This window comes from Lithobates pipiens, unplaced genomic scaffold (assembly GCF_037356315.1).
Source record: "Lithobates pipiens isolate NorthernLeopardFrog02 unplaced genomic scaffold, aLitPip1_a1.2 Scaffold_14, whole genome shotgun sequence".
Lineage (NCBI taxonomy): Eukaryota > Metazoa > Chordata > Amphibia > Anura > Ranidae > Lithobates > Lithobates pipiens.
Genome location: NW_027507728.1, coordinates 3,427,514 through 3,449,248, shown reverse-complemented (window position 1 = coordinate 3,449,248; position 21,735 = coordinate 3,427,514). Strand labels below are relative to the sequence as shown.

General features: G+C 46.5%; 1 protein-coding gene across 3 annotated transcripts in view; it reads right to left on the bottom strand.

Annotated features, from left to right (window-relative positions):
* GARNL3 (GTPase activating Rap/RanGAP domain like 3) overlaps positions 1–21,735 on the bottom strand; it is a 372,751-nt gene that overhangs the window by 263,612 nt on the left and 87,404 nt on the right. The window contains exon 1 of one of the 3 annotated variants that reach the window (XM_077479188.1): positions 7,764–7,923. The exons of the other annotated variants lie outside the window; for them this stretch is intronic. Coding sequence (XP_077335314.1) covers positions 7,764–7,813 — 50 coding nt within the window. The 5' untranslated portion in view covers positions 7,814–7,923. Of the gene's footprint in view, positions 1–7,763; positions 7,924–21,735 lie in introns of those variants that run through there. 3 annotated transcript variants of the gene reach the window in all.

Sequence of the window (21,735 nt, the reverse complement as noted above, 5' to 3'; positions counted from 1 at the left end):
TCAATACAAAAGGTACAGGAGGATCCTGCTCGTAGAGCTTACATTCTAAAGGGAGGGGGTGGTGGTACAAAAGGTAATAGCTGCAGAGAATGGTTTGATGGGGGTGGCTCGGGGACAGTTAGGTGGGTGTGGGATAGGCTTCCCTGAATAAATGAGTTTTCAAGGATCTCCTAAAGGTGGACAGGGTAGGGGCTGATCGGATATACTGGGGTAGGGAATTCCAGAGGATGGGAGAGGCTCTGGAGAAGTATTGATGGCGAGCATGAGAGGAGGTAACAAGGGAGCTAGAGAGCAGGAGGTCCTGGGAGGAGCGGAGGGGACGATTTGGGAGATATCTACAGATGAGGTTGGTGATGTAGATGGGGGCGATGTTGTGAATGGCCTTGTATGTTATGGTTAGCATTTTGAATTTTACACCGTGGGGTAGGGGGAGCCAGTGAAGGGATTGGCAGAGAGGAGCAGCAATCACGGATCGGTTAGTGAAGTGTATTAGTCTAGCAGTAGAATTCATAATTGACTGAAGGGGGGATAGCCTGTTTAAGGGTAGGCCATTAAGGAGAGATTTGCAGTAGTCAAGGCAGGAAATAATCGAGGAGTGAATAAGTTGCTTTGTGGTGTCTTTAGTCAGGAAGGTTCGAATTCTGGAGATGTTGTGGAGGTGAAGACGGCAGGATTTAGCCAGTGATTGGATATGGGGGCTGAAGGAGAGGTCAGTGTGAAGGATTACACCCAGGACCCTGGCATGTGTGGAGGGACCAATGGTTATGTTGTTGATATTAATGGTGAAGTCACGGGGGGTTGGCTGTGAAGGAGAAAATATAACAAGCTCAGTTTTAGAAAGATTGAGTTAGAGGAAGTGGTGTGACATCCATAATGATATGTCATTCAGTAAGTTTGAGATCTGTGAGGAGATCGAGGGGGTGAGTTGAGGAGTGGAGAGATAGATCTGGGTGTCGTCAGCATAGAGGTGGTATTGGAAGCCATGGGAGGTTATCAGCTCGCCCAGGGAAGAGGTATAGAGTGAGAATAGGAGAGGCCCAAGGACGGAGCCTTGGGGTACCCCAACAGAAAGAGGTTAGTAGAGTGGAGGAGATGGAGTTGTGACACTGAAAGTGCGCTGAGATAGGTAGGAGGAGAACCAGGGTAGAGCAGAATCACGGAGGCCAAGGGAATACATACAGGACATTTTATCGTTTTCCCCTGGTCACCTCTGCTCCAGGGGAGAAAAAAAAAAAAAGCAGCTTAAGAAAAATGCATCTAAAGCCGCATTTTGCCTGCGCATTTGCACATTTGACATCGATGTATTCTGTTGGCCAGAATATTAATTTATTCTGGCCATTAGAATGCATTAATGTACAAAGGCGTGAACACGCTTAAACGCGACCAGCATTAATGCACATTTGATGTTTTTTTCCACCCAAAAGCTCCTCTTCTGAATGTGCAAATGATTATGGTTATTTTTCTGCCTCTACTGTGAACACCTATAAGTGCATGGATAATTAAGCTAGCACAGAGGGGCATTTAGAGGTAGAAAACAAAAGTCAAACCCCTGTAAAAATGGCATTTTGAATACCTGTGTGCGAGAGGCCTTATACTGGTTCCAGAGGACAGACTGTATATATTGCAGACCATAGATCAGACCTATCCATGGCCATATGGATCCAGAGCCTTGCCTTTATACACTTCAGACCAATTCTATCCATTACCATCTATTATCTATCTGCTTACTATTACTGGATCCAGGGCCCTACTTTTATGTAGGGCCAAATCTATCTATGGCCATTATAAACATGGATCCACATCCCTGCCTTTAGAAACTAGACCCCCTGAAGAGATTTATTCATAAATATTATTAAGTGGTTATACCGAGATGATGCCTGCACCTTATGGGCTTTCATGTAGAAGTGATCCGAGTGACTATACAGCTGCTCAATTGCCTCTACAGGGAGCGGAAGGGGCCCCCCTCCGACTGCCACCCGCTGCCTTTACTGGGCTCTCCTGGGCCACTGGGGAGCCTGGTACCACTGCCGCTTGGTCCTGTTGTGCACTCAGAGGAGAGGAAGGTACATCCATTCCCACCTCCCCTCTGTGTTATAAGAAACTGAAAACGACAATGATTTAGTCATTTACAGTTTTGGTTTGATGTTTACAAGCTGCAACTGGCTAGTACAGTATCTAATCAAATCTATCTCAGTTCCTTCAATAAAACGATTAAAAGAGAAGTATGATTTTTTTTTTTTTCCCCCTTTTATATTTACCTAGGTGGAAGCAGCATGGGACCGATGCTGTATCTGTCCCCCCGGTGTCTATACACTGAGAATCGAGCCATCAAACATCGCCAATGGCTTGGTTCCCACAGATCCCTGAGAGGAGCGCTGCTGACTGTCAATCAGCAGCTCTCCTCTCTGCTCCTCCATGCTCACTGGAGTGCTGAGCTGTGGGGGGTGGGGCGCGGCCGTCTCAGGCTCTCAGCGGCTCGCTAAGAGCCTGAGACAGGCATCAGTCCAGGCACCTGGCGGATCCAGACTTCATTGTCGTGATGACGCGGTGCCTGGGCTGATTCCAGCGATGTCAGCAGGGAGAGGACTTCAGACCGCTCTCTGCTGAAAACGGGTCACAGAAGTGCAAAACTAATTGCACTCCTGTGACCCATAGGAGGAGCCCAGCCAAACTCTGATTGAATATTTAGGAGTGGGACGCCTCTATCTTTTTCACTACCCTGGTCCTGTACCTGTCTGTCTTTCTCCCACCATATAAAGACTGTGTAATATTGGATGCCCATGTCACCTTTAGCCTTCATCTTTTTTGAATAAGGACTCATAACATTGTACTTAGTAAAATATATGCGGATATTTTCATGAATAGTATGTTGTTCCAAGTGTTATGCATGACTCTGTTTTCTAGATTTATGCATTTTTGGGGATATTCCACGAGAGTTGTTGCTCTTTCTTGATTTACTTTTATTCATCTAATTGTTTAAAGCACGTTTTTTCTCCCCCTTACATATTCTACATCACAAATTACTGCTCCCCAAACTGTGCAGCACAAGCTAGTGATCCTTGAAATGTGCATCACAAATTACTAGCCCCTGAACGGTGTGTCACAAACTACTATCCCCTGAATTGTGTGTCACAAATTACTGACTCCTGAACTGTGTCATAGACAACTGACCTCTGAACCAGATCATCATTTTTTTTTTTACATTTTTGTCTGGTGTGACCTGAAACTGTGCATAAAAATGTGCCTTGGCAGAAAAATGGTTGAGGAACACCGCCCTGGACCATCTGTATATGGTGATGATTATACTGAATCTAGAGCCCTGCCTTTATACACCAGACAGGATCTAACCATGACCATTAATATACTGAATCCAGAGCCCTGTGTTTATACTCCAAACCTTTAACCATCTATCTATGGTCATTAGTATACTGAATCCAGAGCCCTCTTTATAAACCAGTCCAAATCTATCCATGACCATTATTATACCCAATCCAGAGCCCTCTCTTTATAAACCAGACCAGATCAATCCATGACCATTATTATACCGAATCCAGAGCCCTCTCTTTATAAACCAAACCAGATCTATCCATGACCATTATTATACCGAATCTAGAGCTAACTCTTTATAGAGCAGACCAGATCTATCCATGACCATTGTTAACCGAATCCAGAGCCCTCTCTTTATAAACCAGACCAGATCTATCCATGACTATTATTATACCCAATCCAGAGCCCCTCTTTATAAACCAGACCAGATCAATCCATGACCATTATTATACCGAATCTAGAGCCAACTCTTTATAGAGCAGACCAGATCTATCCATGACCATTATTATACCCAATCCAGAGCCCTCTCTTTATAAACCAGACCAGATCAATCCATGACCATTATTATACCGAATCCAGAGCCCTCTCTTTATGAACCAGACCAGATCAATCCATGACCATTATTATACCCAATCCAGAGCCCTCTCTTTTTAAACCAGACCAGATCAATCCATGACCATTATTATACCGAATCCAGAGCCCTCTCTTTACAGAGCAGACCAGATCTATCCATGACCATTATTATACCGAATCTAGAGCCCTCTCTTTATAAACCGGACCAGAGCTATGCATGACCATTGTTATACCGAATTCAGAGCCCTCTCTTTATAAAGCAGACTAGATCTATCCATGACCATTATTATACCCAGAGCCCTGTGTTTATACACCAAACCCAGAACCATCCGTCTATGGTCAATATTATACAGGACCTGCCTTCACATGCCAAACCCTGGACCAGATTTATCTATGGCCGTTATAAAAATTGGATCAGAGACCTGCCTTTATACACCAGTCCAAATCTATCAATGGTCATAAAAAAACTGTATTCAGAGCCTTCACAATTTATACTAGTTCCTGGACCAAATCTAGTATATAAAAAGCCCTGCCTTTATTTACTGAATGCAAAGTCCTACTTAATTGCACCAGATACAGTATATCCATAATCTTTATTAAACTGGACCCTCAACCAGAGCTCTCCATGATCATTATTTTACTGGACATAACGGACCCCAGACCAGTTCTATCCATGGTCATTATAATTATTGTTATATGATATACTAAAAGTATCGGACCAGACCTTTCCATCATCATCATCATCATTATACTGGATACATGGATTACATCTATGGTATTATTATATCAAATAATGTAGACCTCAAACCACATTCATCCATGGCCATTATCACACTGGATATGAAGGGCTTATTATTTCACAGGATATAACAGACCCCAGGCCAGATCTATCCAAAGTGTTTTTAATACTGGATACACAGGCCTCCAGGGTCATTATCATACTAGATATAACAAACATAAGACCAGAACAGGTCATTAATATCTTGGCTATAATGAACCCCAGATGAAATGTATACATCAGTGATTCTCAACCAGGGTTTCGTGGAACCCTAGGGTTCCTCCAAAAGTTGCTAGGGGTTCCTTCAGCATTGGGCAATTTCTGCCTCTCAGATAAGTTCCCACTGACACCATTGATCTTTCTAACTATCTGTAGGGAGGTAATTTTTCCCAATGACCACAAGTGTAAGGACCATTCCAACTGACCATCACACTAATGTACTATGAGTTGTAGATTTCAAATTTTTAGCAGGGGTTCCCCGAGACCGGAAAACGATTTCAAGGGTTCCTCTGTGTTGAAAAGGTTGAGAAAGGCTGGTATACATGACTATCACTATACTAGATTTAACAGACACTACACTTTCCATGGCCATTAATATGCTGGATACAATGCAATTCGAACTAGACCTATCCAATGTCCTTATTATAATGGCTACACTAAACAAAATCACATACAGTATATCCATGGTAATTTTTGTACTACATATAACATACCACAGAGCAGATGTTTCCATGGTCATTCTTTTATAGTTGACCAGGACCAAGCCAACACATGGTCATTATTATACTGGATATAGTGAACCACATGCCAGATCTATCCATGGTCATTTTATACTGGACGTTATGACCCCCAACCATATTTCTGCAAGGTCATTATTTTACTATATGCAATGAACGTGGGCCCAGACCTATCCATGGTCATTTTTATGCTTGGTATAATGGAACCAGGGTCAATCCTATACATGGTCATTATTATACTGATGAAATGGAATCAGGATCAGATCTATCCATTGTCAATACATTAGCCTTACAGCCCTTATACACCAGACCTAAACATGGTCATTGTTATACTTTATACACTAAACACCAGACCACATTGATCCAAATTATTATTATAACACGAAAAATACCCCATAACAGACTTATCCATGATCATTATTACCATAGATATAATGGACCTCAGACCAAATCTACATATAGATCTCTTTTATGCTGGATATAAAGGGCTCAATGATTATTATTATACTGGATGTAACCGACCACAGGCCAGACCTATTCATGGGCATCATTATACTGAATATAATAGACTCTGGGACAAGTGTATCTATGGCCATTAATATACTGAATATAACAAACCCCAGATCACATCTATTCCTGATTGTTATACTATATATATATATAGTGGACCTGGAAACACTACTGCCCATAGTAATTATTATACTGAATGTAATGGACCCTGGATCAGACTTACCTATGGTTATTAAATGGTCATTATTATAACGGATACAATGGACCGCAGAACAAAGCTATCCATGGTTATTATTATTCTGGACATAACGGTCTCAAGGCCAATGCTCTCCATGGTCATTATTATATTGGATATATTTCCTCCTGCCTTGAGCCATATCAAGCCATGTCCATTACTATGCTGAAGATGAGGGACCTTAAACAAGACTTAATCATGGTCACTATTATGGCGGATATAACAGACCCTGGATCAGACCTGTCCATGGAAATTGTTATACTGGATACATTGGACCCTGGACCAGACTGATCTATAGTCAATATATAATAGATACACCAATCCCTGACTCAGACTTATCCATGGGCATTATAAAGCTAGATAAAACCTGATCTCTTCACATTGACTCTTCACATTGACTGTAGCCCTGGACTTCAGATCAATGACATGATATTTACATAGGAAATAAAGTAAGAGAACCCTGTATAATCAGTGATGATCCCAGCAAAGCTATCAGGCTATGTTGTGCAGGTGAATGGTCACTTCATATCCCCACTCAGGACCTTCACACAGATAGGATGGTGACAGAGAACCCTTCGCATGATTATCAGCAATCAGGACAGACATTAGGTGGAGATGTGAATGTACACAGTTTACCTGCAGACCCCTGTGACCTAAAACTTGTCCCTGTCACCGGCCTTCCACCTATGAAGTGACCTCCTAACACAGAGGCAGAATACAGAGGGGATGTTCTGTATTCCTACCTGCAATGAGTAATCACATGCACCGTGTCCCCCCATCCCTCAGAGTGTAACAGTGTATATGGATGGATGTCCCCCCCTCCTCAGCCTGCAGAGTGTGACAGTGTACATGGATGTCCCCCCCTCCTCAGCCTGCAGAGTGTGACAGTGTATATGGACATATGTCCCCCCAGCCTGCAGAGTGTGGCAGTGTATATGGACGGATGTCCCCCCAGCCTGCAGAGTGTAACAGTGTATATGGATGGATGTCCCCCCCTTCTGCAGAGTGTGGCAGTGTATATGGACGGATGTCCCCCCATCCTGCAGAGTGTAACAGTGTATATGGATGGATGTGCCCCCCATCCCTAAGAGTGTGGCAGTGTATATGGACGGATGTCCCCCCCTCCTGCAGAGTGTGGCAGTGTATATGGACGGATGTCCCCCCCTCCTGCAGAGTGTGGCAGTGTATATGGACGGATGTCCCCCCCTCCTGCAGAGTGTAACAGTGTATATGGATGGATGCCCCCCCCATCCCTAAGAGTGTGGCAGTGTATATGGACGGATGTCCCCCCCTCCTGCAGAGTGTAACAGTGTCCCCCCTCCTCAGCTTGCAGAATGTGACAGTGTATATGGATGTCCCCCAGCCTGCAGAGTGTAACAGTGTATATGGATGTCCCCCCCTCCTCAGCCTGCAGAGTGTGACAGTGTACATGGATGGATGTCAGCACACACTGCACAGATGATCAGACAGGTGAAGGCACCGCACACACACACACACACACACACACACACACACACACACACACACACACACACACACACACACACACACACACACACACACACACACACACACACACGAGGACACCAGGCACAGTTCTTACCGTTGGGTGAAGCTGAGCAATTTGGAGGAAGCGGAGTCTACCCCGTCCATTCTCCATAGATGAGGGTGAGCGGAGCCCCTGAGAGATGGATGGAGAGAGGAGGAGGGGGAGGGATGGGGTCCTCTCTACATAAACGTGACTTGGAGGCTAGATAGGCAGCTCAACACTTTCATCATCATCCACCTTCATCCATTCACCCTCCTCCTCCTCCTCCCCATACACACACTGTCACCACCTCCTGAGCCTGATGGAGGTGTACCCGGCACTGTACACAGAATACAGCCAACATTATCTATGTAACAGACAGAGGTGTATTCAGCACTGTACAATGAATACAGCCAATATTATGTATATAACAGACAGGGGTGTACCCAGCACTGTACACAGAATACTGCCAACATTATGTATATAACAGACAGAGGTGTATCCAGTACTGTACACAGACTACAGCCAACATTATGTATATAACAGGCAGAGGTCTATCCAGCACTGTACAATGAATACTTCCAACATTATGTATATAACAGACAGAGGTGTGCCCAGCACTGTACACGGAATACAGCCAACATTATGTATATAACAGAAAGAGGTGTGCCCAGCACTGTACACTGAATACAGCCAACATTATGCATATAACAGACAGAGGTGTATCCAGCACTGTACAATGAATACTGCCAATATTATGTATATAACAGACAGGGGTGTACCCAGCACTGTACACAGAATACTGCCAACATTATGTATATGACAGACAGAGGTGTATCCAGTACTGTACACAGAATACTGCCAACATTATGTATATAACAGACAGAGGTGTATCCAGTACTGTACACAGAATACTGCCAACATTATGTATATAACAGACAGAGGTGTATCCAGCACTGTACACTGAATACTTCCAACATTATGTATATAACAGACAGAGGTGTGCCCAGCACTGTACACTGAATACTTCCAACATTATGTATATAACAGACAGAGGTGTGCCCAGCACTGTACACAGAATACAGCCAACGTTATGCATATACCAGACAGAGGTGTACCCAGCACTGTACACAGAAAACAGCAAGTATAATCTGTGTTTTTGCCAAGCAGAGTATGGAGAGCGAAGTACACAAGGTGTACCTGTAACTTTCACTTTACTAAACAGGTAGAAAGTTAGAAGCAATACTGCACAGAGTATGCATACAATGTACTCTGCCAGCCACCAAGGACTCATCAGAGGGATAGGTTATTTATGTTACAAAGTGGCGAAGTTTAAATATGGCTTGTGTTTTTCTTAGGGCTCCTGCACACAGGTGTATATTAGGGAATATGGATGTACAGAGTAACAGAAGCCTGCCTGTATTCGTGGCACCCAGAAGCCACAACTGCAGTGCAGTTTTGGCCATAGACACGCATTATAGAATACTGTATATACATGCAAAATTTAGCATTTAGAAAAATACATTCACATGTATGCATGTAGTGGCATTTATGTCTATGGCCAAATATATTCAGTAGCTGTGACTCCCTGGCATCACAAAAGGCATGAGGATTTTCCTTTGTACGCCCAAATATATGGCTGTGTGTAAGGCCGCGTACACACGGGCGGATTGTCTGCCCAACTAAGTTCGTCAGACAATCCGACAGACAGTCCGTCCAACATTTGAATGAACGGACTTGACCACACACGATGAACAGACAGTCCGCTGAAAGCTTGCACGATGACGTGTACAGCACGTACGACGGGACTAGAAAAACGACGTCCAATACACTGCAATGCAACCTTCGGCCGTGTAAATCCTTTCTGAGCATGCGCCATACTTAGTCCATCCAACTTGCCTACACACGAGCAGACTGTCCGCTGAAACCAAGTTTGGACGGACAAAATTACGGAAATTCTGAAAGACTTAGTCCGTCAGACTGTCCGCTGAAAAAGTCCGCTGAAGCCCACACATGAGCGGATTGTCCGCTGAAACACGGTTCAGCGGACTAAGTTGGGCAGACAATCCGCCCGTGTGTACGCGGCCTAAGACTCCTTATTATTATCACCCCTCTCTAGTAAGTCTAAGGCCGCGTACACACGCGCGGACTGTTCGCCCAACCTTGTTCGGCAAACAGTTTGTCAAACAGTCCGCTCAAAATTTGCATGAGCGGACTTGCCCACACACGAGCGGACTGTTTGACGAACAAGGTTGGGCAAACAGTTCGCTCAACTTTTGAAATGAACGGACTCGCCCACGTAAGGCGGAGGCAAGTCCGCCCATTTCGAGCGCGTGTACAGGTAGGCGGGGCCCGCGAAGGAGACGTCGCGGGCTCCGCCGCCTGGAATGGGCTTAAAGGGGAACCCCAACGCCGAAAAAAATCGGCGTGGGGGTTCCCCCCAAGTCCACACCAGACCCTTGTCCGAGCACGCTACCCGGCCGGCCAGGAAAGGGGGGCGAGCGAGCGCGCCCCCCCTCCTGAGCCGTACCAGGCCGCGTGCCCTCAACATGGGGGGGTGCCTTGGGGAAGGGGGGGGCCGCGCGGCCCCCCCACCCCAAAGCACCTTGTCCCCATGTTGATGAGGACAAGGGCCTCTTCCCGACAACCCTGGCCGTTGGTTGTCGGGGTCTGCGGGCGGGGGGCTTATCGGAATCCGGGAGCCCCCTTTAAGAAGGGGGCCCCCGGATACCGGCCCCCCACCCTATGTGAATGAGTATGGGGTACAATGTACCCCTACCCATTCACCTGTGAAATAAAGTACAAATAAAAACACAACACAGGGGGAAAAAATATTTTATTGCACAGCCGGGGGTCTTCCGTCTTCGGGGGTCTTCTCGCCAGACTCCTCCGCTATGTGTGTGTAGCTCTTTTGCCAGCGGAGGAGTCCGGCTTTCTTCCTCCCCGCCGCCGGCCTCTTCTCCCGACTTCGGGGGTCTTGTCCCCCTCTTCGGTTCTTCTGCCGGGCCACCGCGCCTGGTCCGGTGGCCCGGTCTTCTGTCGCCGCCTTCGGTTCTTCTGCCGGGCCACCGCGCCTTCTTGTAGCTCTTTTACAGGCGGTGGCCCGGTCTTCTGTCGCCGTCGCCGCCTTCCGTTCGTGTTCTTCTTCTTGTTCTTCTTGTTCTTCTCCAGGCGATGTTGACACGTCGCTCCCTCCGGCCGGAATGCCAGAGCCGCCCTGCGCTGTGACTTATATAGTGACAATGGGGCGGGGTCACATGGTATATGTCACATGGGTTGATGTCACATGGTGACCCCGCCCCCTTACGATGTCATAGTCCCCATGTGACATCAACCCATGTGACCAACCCATGTGACATATACCATGTGACCCCGCCCCATTGTCACTATATAAGTGACCGCACAGCGCGTCCCCGGCATTCCGGCCGGAGAGCTCGTCGAGTCAACATCTCCAGGAGAAGAACAAGAAGAACAAGAAGAAGAACACGAACGGAAGGCGGCGACGGCGACAGAAGACCGGGCCACCGCCTGTAAAAGAGCTACAAGAAGGCGCGGTGGCCCGGTAGAAGAACCGAAGGCGGCGACAGAAGACCGGGCCACCGGACCAGGCGCGGTGGCCCGGCAGAAGAACCGAAGAGGGGGACAAGACCCCCGAAGTCGGGAGAAGAGGCCGGCGGCGGGGAGGAAGAAAGCCGGACTCCTCCGCTGGCAAAAGAGCTACACACACATAGCGGAGGAGTCCGGCGAGAAGACCCCCGAAGACGGAAGACCCCCGGCTGTGCAATAAAATATTTTTTCCCCCTGTGTTGTGTTTTTATTTGTACTTTATTTCACAGGTGAATGGGTAGGGGTACATTGTACCCCATACTCATTCACATAGGGTGGGGGGCCGGTATCCGGGGGCCCCCTTCTTAAAGGGGGCTCCCGGATTCCGATAAGCCCCCCGCCCGCAGACCCCGACAACCAACGGCCAGGGTTGTCGGGAAGAGGCCCTTGTCCTCATCAACATGGGGACAAGGTGCTTTGGGGTGGGGGGGCCGCGCGGCCCCCCCCTTCCCCAAGGCACCCCCCCATGTTGAGGGCACGCGGCCTGGTACGGCTCAGGAGGGGGGGCGCGCTCGCTCGCCCCCCTTTCCTAGCCGGCCGGGTAGCGTGCTCGGACAAGGGTCTGGTGTGGACTTGGGGGGAACCCCCACGCCGATTTTTTTCGGCGTTGGGGTTCCCCTTTAAGCCCATTCCAGGCGGCGGAGCCCGCGACGTCTCCTTCGCGGGCCCCGCCTACCTGTACACGCGCTCGAAATGGGCGGACTTTCCGAGCGGGAACAGTCCGCTCATTTCGAAAGTACAGCGGACAGGCCCACACACGGGCGGACTGTTCGCTCAAACACAGTTTCAGCGGACAGTTTTTCGGAATTTCCGAAAGACTTTGTCCGTCCAACTGTCCGCTCAAACTGTCCGCTGAAAGCCCACACACGAGCGGACTGTCCGCCCAAACACTGTTCAGCGGACAAGGTTGGGCGAACAGTCCGCCCGTGTGTACGCGGCCTAATTCCTCGCACACACTGTCAGATTTTCTGACGGAAAATGTTCGATTGGAGCCTTTTGTCTGAAATTCCGCCTTTGGACAGTTTTCATCGGAATTTCCGTCGCACAAAATTTGAGATCTGGTTCTCAAATTTTCTGACAACAAAATCCGTTCGTGTAAATGCCGATCATGTGTACACAATTCTGACGCACAAAGTGCCACGCATGCTCAGAATAAATTACGAGACGGAAGCGTTCGGTCTAGCATTCGTAATGGAGATAGCACATTCTTCACGCTGCAATTTTTTAAATAGTTTAAAGGGGTTGTAAAGTAATTTTTTTTTTTACAAACATGTTATACTTCCCTCCACTGTGCAGCTCGTTTTGCACAGAGTGGCCCTGAACCTGGCCTTCTGGGGTCCCTCGGCGGCTGTCTCGGCTCCCTCTCGCAAGGACTCCACAACTTCACGCAAGCTCCCTCGCATTATGTAGTGTGCTTGCAGTCGCGCTCCCGTGATACAGCCGGCGGCTATAGCCGCTCGCTGTATCACTTGGCCCCGTCCCCATCATTAGATGTGATTGACAGCAGCGCAAGCCAATGGCTGTGCTGCTTTCAATTCATCAACTGTAACCAATCAGAGGCCAGGCCAATCGGCGAAGAGGATGTCGGGGAGGAGCGCGGGACTTTTGAGGGATCAGGTAAGTATAACGGGGGGGACTGGGGGGGCCAGTATTGTCAAATGTTTTCTCGCCTTAATGCATAGAATGCATTAAGGTGAAAAAACTTTTACCTTTACAACCCCTTTAATGCAGCGCATTCTCTTCTTCTTTAGAATGCTAGAAGAATGAAGTTGTTTTGCTGCTCATATTCACACAGAGTTCTCACATACTGATTTCTTTATTATTTCTCGTGATCTCATGAATAATATTAATTTTATTTTTAGTCAGATCTCCATAATAATGTTTATAATTTTTATTTTTTTTATCAAGATCTGCATTTTTTTTTCTAGTGCTCTCCATAATATTATTACTCGTTTTGTGAGTCAAGTTACCATAACACCATTATTATCTTGTATTTTTTAACCTCAAGAAGGCTAGTTGGTGTTGGCGTCCCTTGTTAATTTGACCTTGTATTTTTGAAACGTACCTACCTACTCACAAACAAACTGTCCTTTTTGAAGTACAACACATAGCCAAGTATTTCTGAAAAAAGAAATAGCCATTTATTCTGGGTCATAACAAAATAAAGAGGAAGGTAACGCTGGAGAAACTGGTGAAATTTGCGAAGCCTTTGCAAGACACCACACAAGACAAACCCTAATGTCTTGGAATTTTCAGGGGTATCGGTACTCGTGAAAATGCACCGATACTAGTAACCGATACCGGAAGTGACGTCAGCTTGGGCGGAGCTCGGGAACTGGATAAGGTTACGGCCTCACCACGCGGCGGTGAGTGCTGTTTCCCTCATGACATGTGTTTTGCTCCTGCGCCTACTACATGGCTGCGCCACATGGCGAGCGTCCTCCTTAAACCATGTCCCCTCATGGCCTAATGTCTTGTGTTGTGAGTTGACTGAGGTACTGTACTGTTCTTCCTTCTCCTCATGCCTAAACATTGTGAACTTGCAATGTATTGATGACATTGACATTTTTTATATAACATGTTCTGTGCTTTAACAGCCTTGTGAAAAGCAAATAAACATGTTTCCTTTCATAATGTCTTTTGACTGTGTTTCAATTCCTCATATTATGGCAAAAATGGGTAATTTTTCATTATTTTAAAAATAAATGGTCACGTGAAAAATCAGGTATCGGTAATTGGTATCGGCGAGTACATGATGTCAAGTATCGGTACTCCTACTTGGTGTTAAAAAAGTGGCATCGGTGCATCCCTAGTTTTTTTTCTTTAAGGTGATGTGGATGTTGTGGAAGAAGAATCTCATTTCACAAGTGAAAGTGCCCAGATCCTCATCAGGGAGAGAATGGGGTGCAATTGTGATTTAGAAAATATAAAGAAAAACATCAATGACGTTGAACAAAAAATGAAGAACATCATGATGTTTTAGAATCTAAAACACACAAAAATTGGACCGTTTTCTCGTGTATTTTTGAATTTTAAAAAAAGTATTTTAAAAGCCAAATTTTGAAGATTCACACAGTGTGTCAACATGCGCTATCTGCCATCACGGGATATCACTACTCGTTTGGTGGGTGCAACCCCTTCCTCCCAACTCAATTAGGTGAGAGGAAGGGGTTGCACCCCCAAAACACGTCCATTGATCCCCCATGATGGGAGCTAGCACATGTTGACATTAGGCATGGGATCAGGAGGGAATTCCCCAGTTTGAATCCCAATTTGTGTGCATCTTCGAAATTTAGCTTTTACAGGGGTGACATCACGCCATCTGATGAATGCAATATAAATACAGTTTGGACATACTCATGTCTGATATTGCCTTCACTTTATCAAAGTTGAACTTTGTAAGTTTCTGAGTTGTGTATGCATTTAGATGCCAATAGTCTACACTAAAGTGGAGGATGCCATTCCTCTTCCTTTCTTGGTAGATGAGTAGAACTATGCTTCCGTGTTTTTCCCAGGTGGGAGAGCTCCCTCCTGTGGGTATCTCATGTTCAATCCCATTGCGGGAGCCGAGGGCCTACCTAGAGCATTTGGCACCTGAGGAGGATTCTATACCTTTAAAAATGTTAAAAAAACACCCACAAAAATGTGTAATGTTTTCAAGAATATTTATTGCACAAATTTCACAGCCCCCCCCCCATCATAATGCCCCTTGCAGCCTGACACCCCCCCCCCATCTCTCATTATCACAGTGCCCCCTTTTACTCTCTGCCTCCCCTGCACAGTTCTACCTAAGGCATAAACAGCTAGCTAATACTATTAGCAATGTATTTATTTAAGAGACTGTAGACATACTACAAGAGATGGTTAGAGGCTGAGGACATGATACAGGAGATGGTTAGAGGCTGAGGACATGATACAGAAGATGGTTAGAGGCTGAGGACATGATACAAGAGATGGTTAGAGACTGAGGACATGATACAGGAGATGGTTAGAGACTGAGGACATGATACAGGAGATTGTTAGAGGCTGAGGACATGATACAGGAGATGGTTAGAGGCTGAGGACATGATACAGGAGATGGTTAGAGGCTGAGGACATGATACAGGAGATGGTCAGAGACTGCGGACATGGTACACGAGATCAATGCAGCCTTTTCAGTGCCCATCAAATGCAGCCACACCAGTGCCTGGATCACACAGAGCGTGATCTCCCGCTGTGTCACCAAGCTTGGATTTGAATTGCCCGGAAAGCCACTGTAACAAAATCCCACCTCGTAGACCGGCTTCTATAATACACGTCACACTGATTCAATTTCCCAAAATTGGATCAGTGTGCCGTCTATCACAGGAGCTGGTCTAGGAGACTGGACTTTGTTACAGCAGCTTCCGAACATTTCAGATCTAAGCTCCTTGACACAGTGGGAGATCGCCACTGTGTGACACATACATACAGGTGGAGAGGAGGAGGGATGGGATGGGAGGACTCTGACGGGCGTGACGGGATGACATATAAATTCAAATATACGATTATATTTAACACCCCAACCTGACACCTGCCCAATGTGTGGCACCCGGGGCAGACCCCTACCCCTCCCCTGCTGATATGCCACTGTCCAGAGCCCCAGGTCATGGTCCCCCTGTAGGAAGATCTCCGACCACTTATCCATCAGATGCCTTACTGTTTCTAACTGAATGGGTGTCAGTTCCTGAGTGTTAGTTGTGGGAGTGGTAGTATTTCCTCTCCTGCCAACTACTCCTACACATACACACAGTCATAGTCACTCTTGCCACACAGCAACCATCATAAAACTCCCAGAGCTCTAGGTGCCCCACCTTAGATTTTAAACAGTGATCTCCGGAGGAGCAACAACACCTGATTTAGGTCCCATGTTTGCACAAAGGTTCAGACAAAGGAATGGGAAGCCAAAGGTCTCTGAAAGAGCAAAAGCAAAAAAAAAAAAACTGACATTCTAACCTATTATAGTTCCAGTGCTGACTGAAGGAAAAAAAACTGAATGAGAAATCAGAATGTCACAGAGTATTTCCTGGGATTAAGCTTTCCCTTTTCACACCAAGCAAAGTATGCTTTCCATGTACACCTTACAAGAAAAGGGTTTTCTGACCTTCAGCAAAGTGGGATTTATGGAGTCCGCAAGACTACTGTCCATTACAGGGGTGGACTGACCACTGGGCCACTCGGGCACTGCCTGAGGGCCCCGTGCCACTAGGGGGCCCCATCAGGGTTGCCAGCCTCAGTAAAACCAGGGACAGTGTGTAAAAAATTGTGTTTTTTCTTTTTATTACATCTCTCTGAAATGTCCCTTACCGACATCCTTTTGGTCTAAAAATCCAATACCTTCTCAGCCAACAGAAACATGTCTGTGTATACTGTGTGATTGTATACGGTGCGTGTGTGTTTGCGTCTACTGTGTGGCCCCATAATCTTTGATTGCCTGGGGGCCCCATAATCTCCTATTGCCCTCTGGGCCCCATGAGTTGTCAGTCCGCACCTGGTCCATTAGGACCTAAAGCAGTCAAACCTTCAAAGCCAGCAACCAAAGAAGCAGGATGGGACAAGACACTTTGAGAGAGAAAGTGTGGACAGTTGGGTAGGGCCCATAGAGAGTACAATAGGAGATTGACAATGTCTGAGAACCATGGCCCCATGGGCCAATTCAAGGTAACGGCAATCTGTAAAATGCATTCCCTCTGTTCCTTGAAGCAGACAAGGCAGGAGCTAAAGTGGGGGGGAGGATTGGGGGAGGAGGTACATAAACTAGGTTTCACGATTTCCACAAATTAGTTAGGGCCAGGGGCTGACTGACCATTGGGCCACTAGGGCACTGCCCGAGGGCCCCGTGCCACTAGGGGGCCCCATCAGGGTTGCCAGCCTCTGTAAAACCAGGGAAAGTATGTAAGAATCTGTGTTTTTTTTACATCTGTCTCTGAAATGTCCCTTACCGACATCCTTTTGGTCTAAATATCCCAAGATTATAGCTGCCCCACCTCTCCAGTACCTTCTCAGCCAATAGAAACATGTCTGTGTATACTGTGTGATTGTATACTGTGTGTTTGTGTATACTGTGTGGCCCCCATAATGTCTGATTGCCTGGGGGCCCCATAATCTCCTATTGCCCGGGGGACCCCCATGAGTTGTCAGTCCGCCCCTGGTTAGGGCATATACTCAGAAGGCCCAAGGATCAACTTAGCTCTAGCAAAATATTCATCTATTGTGACTGTCTATAGCACACACTACACAGAAACCATATGGATGTGACAGACTGCTTTCACTGATGGAGCGTCATCATCTCTACTACATCGTGAAATTTCCTGTCACTAAAATACTGTGTGAAAGGACATGGTCTAAACGTGGATGTCACCTGTCAGGATTCAAACAGCTCATGCCCCTCGCCATTTGTTCTGGCTGGAAAATTACAACATTTATAGTTTATTCATTCTGACATTGAATAATTGTGTAGAGAAGGCAGATGCTGAAGGGGTTTTGTACATTTCATACGGTGCAGTCTATAGTCTCCTTCAACCCATATCATTCTCATCAGATCTGACAACCTGTTTTTAGAGGTGCAGGAGCCGGGCTTGCCGTGCTCATCTTTGCCTCACTACCTAGTGAGCGACTGACGCAGAAATAAATGCATAGGTGTGGCATTCCAACGTCTAGGGCCACATATTTGTTCCAGGTTATGATTCACAAAGTATTGAAGGAAAGATAATGACAGCCCCGAAGCCTGCACTGTCAAAAACAAGTCAGTAATGTCAACCTCTTTTTGGTCACTATCCGAAAATAAAAACAGTCAAAACGTTTAGACCCCTTTCACACCAGGGCGTTTTGCAGGCGCTATAGCGTTAGAAATCGCGCCTGCAATCCGCCCTAAAAAAGCTGCACCATTATGTGTAGTGTGAAAGCCCCGAGGGCTTTCACACTACAGCGGTGCGCTGGCAGGACGTCAGGAAAAAGTCCTGCCAACAGCTTCTTTGGAGCGGTGAAGGAGCGGTGTGTTTACCGCTCCTCCACCGCTGCTCCCCATTGAAATCAATGGGGCAGTGCTGTAATACCGCAGGCAAAACGGGTTTTAACCCTTTCTCGGCCGCTAGCGGGGGTAAAAGCGCCCCGCTAGCAGCCAAAATGCGCCGCAAATCCGGCGGTAAAACGCCGCTAAAAATAGTGGCGTTTTACCGCCCACGCAAAGGGCGGTGTGGTGTGAAAGGGGTCTTAGGGGAAGCATAGTGTCATACTGTGCACACTAATAAACTGCAAGTTTTGGGGACAAAGTTCTGGAAAAACTGAAAGTTTTCCAAAACTGCTGATTATGGGTCTGTTGCATCATATAAATCTCAGGACATTTTTAGATCAATAAAATATACACTACTGGGGATTTATTGTACAGGCCATTTTTTCACATTTTAATACCTAGAACAGGGATATGCAATTAGCGGACCTCCAGCTGTTACAAAACTACAAGTCCCATCATGCCTCTTCCTCTGGGTGTCATGCTTGTGGTTGTCAGAGTCTTGCTATGCCTCATGGGACTTGTAGTTCTGCAACAGCTGGAGGTCCGCTAATTGCATATCCCTGACCTAGAAGTATGTTGGCGTTTAGGGCTTTCACACTGGAGCGGTGCACTGGCAGGACGTCAAAAAAAAGTCCTGCTAGCAGCTTCTTTAAGCCCTTGTACACACGGTCGGACATTCAGACGGAAAATGTCCGATCGGACCGTGTTGTCGGATAATCCGACTGTGTGTGGGCTCCATCGGACTGTTTCCGTCGGAATATCCGACCGACAACGTTTTAGAGCTGGGCTATAAAATTTTCCGACAACATGATCCAATCGGACTTTGTCCGATCGTTTGTAGAGAATTCCGATTGGACAAAGTGCCACGCATGCTCAAATCAAATTCCTAGACCAAAGCTATTGGCTACTAGCCTGAACGTAGTCCCATCGTAATGAAAAAACGTCATCACGTTCAGAACTATCAGATTTTCCGACAACTTTGTCCGACCGTGTGTATGCAACACCAGTTTCGGACAAAATCCGACGGATTTTGTTGTCGGAATGTCCGACCGTGTGTACAAGGGCTAAAGCGCTTCTGCCCATTGAACTCAATGGGCAGCGCTGGCGCTTTTAACCTTTTTTCGTCCGTCAGCGAAACCTACACGCCTTTTGCCAGACAACGCCGATCTACTTTTGGGTACATAAGCCCATAGGCATCGCTGACAACCCCATTGTAGGGGGGGGGGACAAATATGTCTAACGGGGGTATTTTCTATTAAGCTAACAAACCCCCTCTATGTGCAATTGGGAATGGTGGATGACAAAGTGGTAGTCCATTTTGACCTTTTAAAAAGGACGTCGTCTGGCGACATTATATCATCTCTCATTAATATACTATGACACGCGATTCAAATTTGACTTTATTCAAGTGTTTCTATTATACACGCGATTTATCAGAAATACTATTATGCCATCAATCTTTGCGCTCTACCCCTGATGAAAGTTCTGTGACAACAGCAACTGGAAACGCGTCAGTTGTGGGTTATCTAAGAGAGTATTTATTATAACTGTTTAGCTGTTGGCCTATTGTAACAATTTATGTGATTGTATCCGTTTATCAGAGACATTGTAGGTTTGCATGTCTCTTTTTACCTTTTTGTTAACCATATGTTTTAACTGTATTTTGGTGTTGGTGGTCTTTTAAAGTCCCATCTAAGGGGGGGTGTTTCTCAGCGGGGGTTAAAAGCGCTCAGTTAGCGGTAGAAAAGCACCGTTAAAACTAGCGGCCCTTTTTACCAGCGATGCCCAGGTGCTGCGAGTGTGAAAGTGCCCTTATAGGCTGCCCACGTGTTATCCCATAAAGGGCTATCCTGTGGCCCTGGTGAAGAATCAGATCTAAAGATTGAAAATTGCAAGGGGGGGAGTGGGGGGGGGCGCTGGAACTTGACAGAGAAACCAGATCTGTTTTCACCATTGATTTTGAGCTGTTAAATAGAGATCAGATTTCTCTGTGTTGTGATATTGTTGTGAATGAATAAATTATAGGTAGACAATGATACCTCTTAACAAGACAGAAGAGTCTCAGTATACGGTTATACCTTTTTAGTTTATTGATTTGCTGAATTCAAGAAGAATTAAATCTATAACAGAATGTGACTTACACAAAAATGATCATAGTAATTGTTGAAGTGGAGCATTGAAGGTTTCCACTGGTCACCACTTGCCTGTAAGGCCGCGTACACACGAGAGGATTGTCCGTCCAACTTAGTCCGCTGAAACGTGTTTCAGCGGACAGTCCGCTCGTGTGTGGGCTTCAGCTGACTTTTTCAGCGGACTAAGTCTTTCGGAATTTCCGTAATATTATCCGTCCAAACTTGGTTTCAGCGGACAGTCTGCTCGTGTGTAGGCAAGTTGGATGGACTAAGTATGGCGCATGCTCAGAAAGGATTTACACGGCCGAAGGTTGCATTGCAGTGTATTGGACGTCGTATTTCTAGTCCCGTCGTACGTGCTGTACACCTCATCGCGCAAGCTTTCAGCGGACTGTCTGTTCATCCTGTGTGGTCAAGTCCGTTCATTCAAAAGTAGGACGGACTGTCTGTCGGATTGTCTGACGGACTTAGTTGGACGGACAATCCTCTCGTGTGTACGTGGCCTCAGTCTTTCGGAATTTCCGTAATATTGTCCTTCCAACTTTGGTTTCAGCGGACAGTCCGCTCGTGAGTAGGCTAGTTGGACGGACTAAGTATGGCGCATGCTCAGAAAGGATTTACATGGCTGAAGGTTGCATTGCTGTGTATTGGACGTCGTATTTCTAGTCCCGTCGTACGTGCTGTACACGTCATCGCGCACGCTTTCAGCGGACTGTTTGTTCATCGTGTGTGGTCAAGTCCGTTCATTCAAAAGTAGGACGGACTGTCTGTTGGATTGTCTGACGGACTTAGTTGGACGGACAATCCTCTCGTGTGTACGCGGCCTAAGGAGGCTAGAACTAGGAACGCCTTGTACCAAGACAACCAATATCACAAAGCAACCACTCAGAACAATGGCTTAGCACCTCTTTATTGCAGCACTAGATCATCTGTTTAAAGAGGAAGTAAACCCTGATGGGTTTACTTCCTCTTTGATTCCCTGCAAAGGTAAAGCATAATGGGCTACTATGCATCGCAGTAGTCCATTATGTGTCACTTACCTGACAAAGGAGCCAGCGAAGTCACCGCTGTCCCCTGTATTTCGGAGCATCCATCTTCTTGGTGGGTCTCGCTGCTCTGCCACTGTCATTCCTCGGAGCCGCGATGACGTCACTCCAGCGCATGCGCACGGGAGCCGCCACTTGCGGCATATCGCGAATTAACTGCGGCGCGCTCAGTGCGCCTGCGCGCCGCTGTCTACGGCGCATGCGCCGTAGACAGCGGTGCCTGTCTTTCGGCA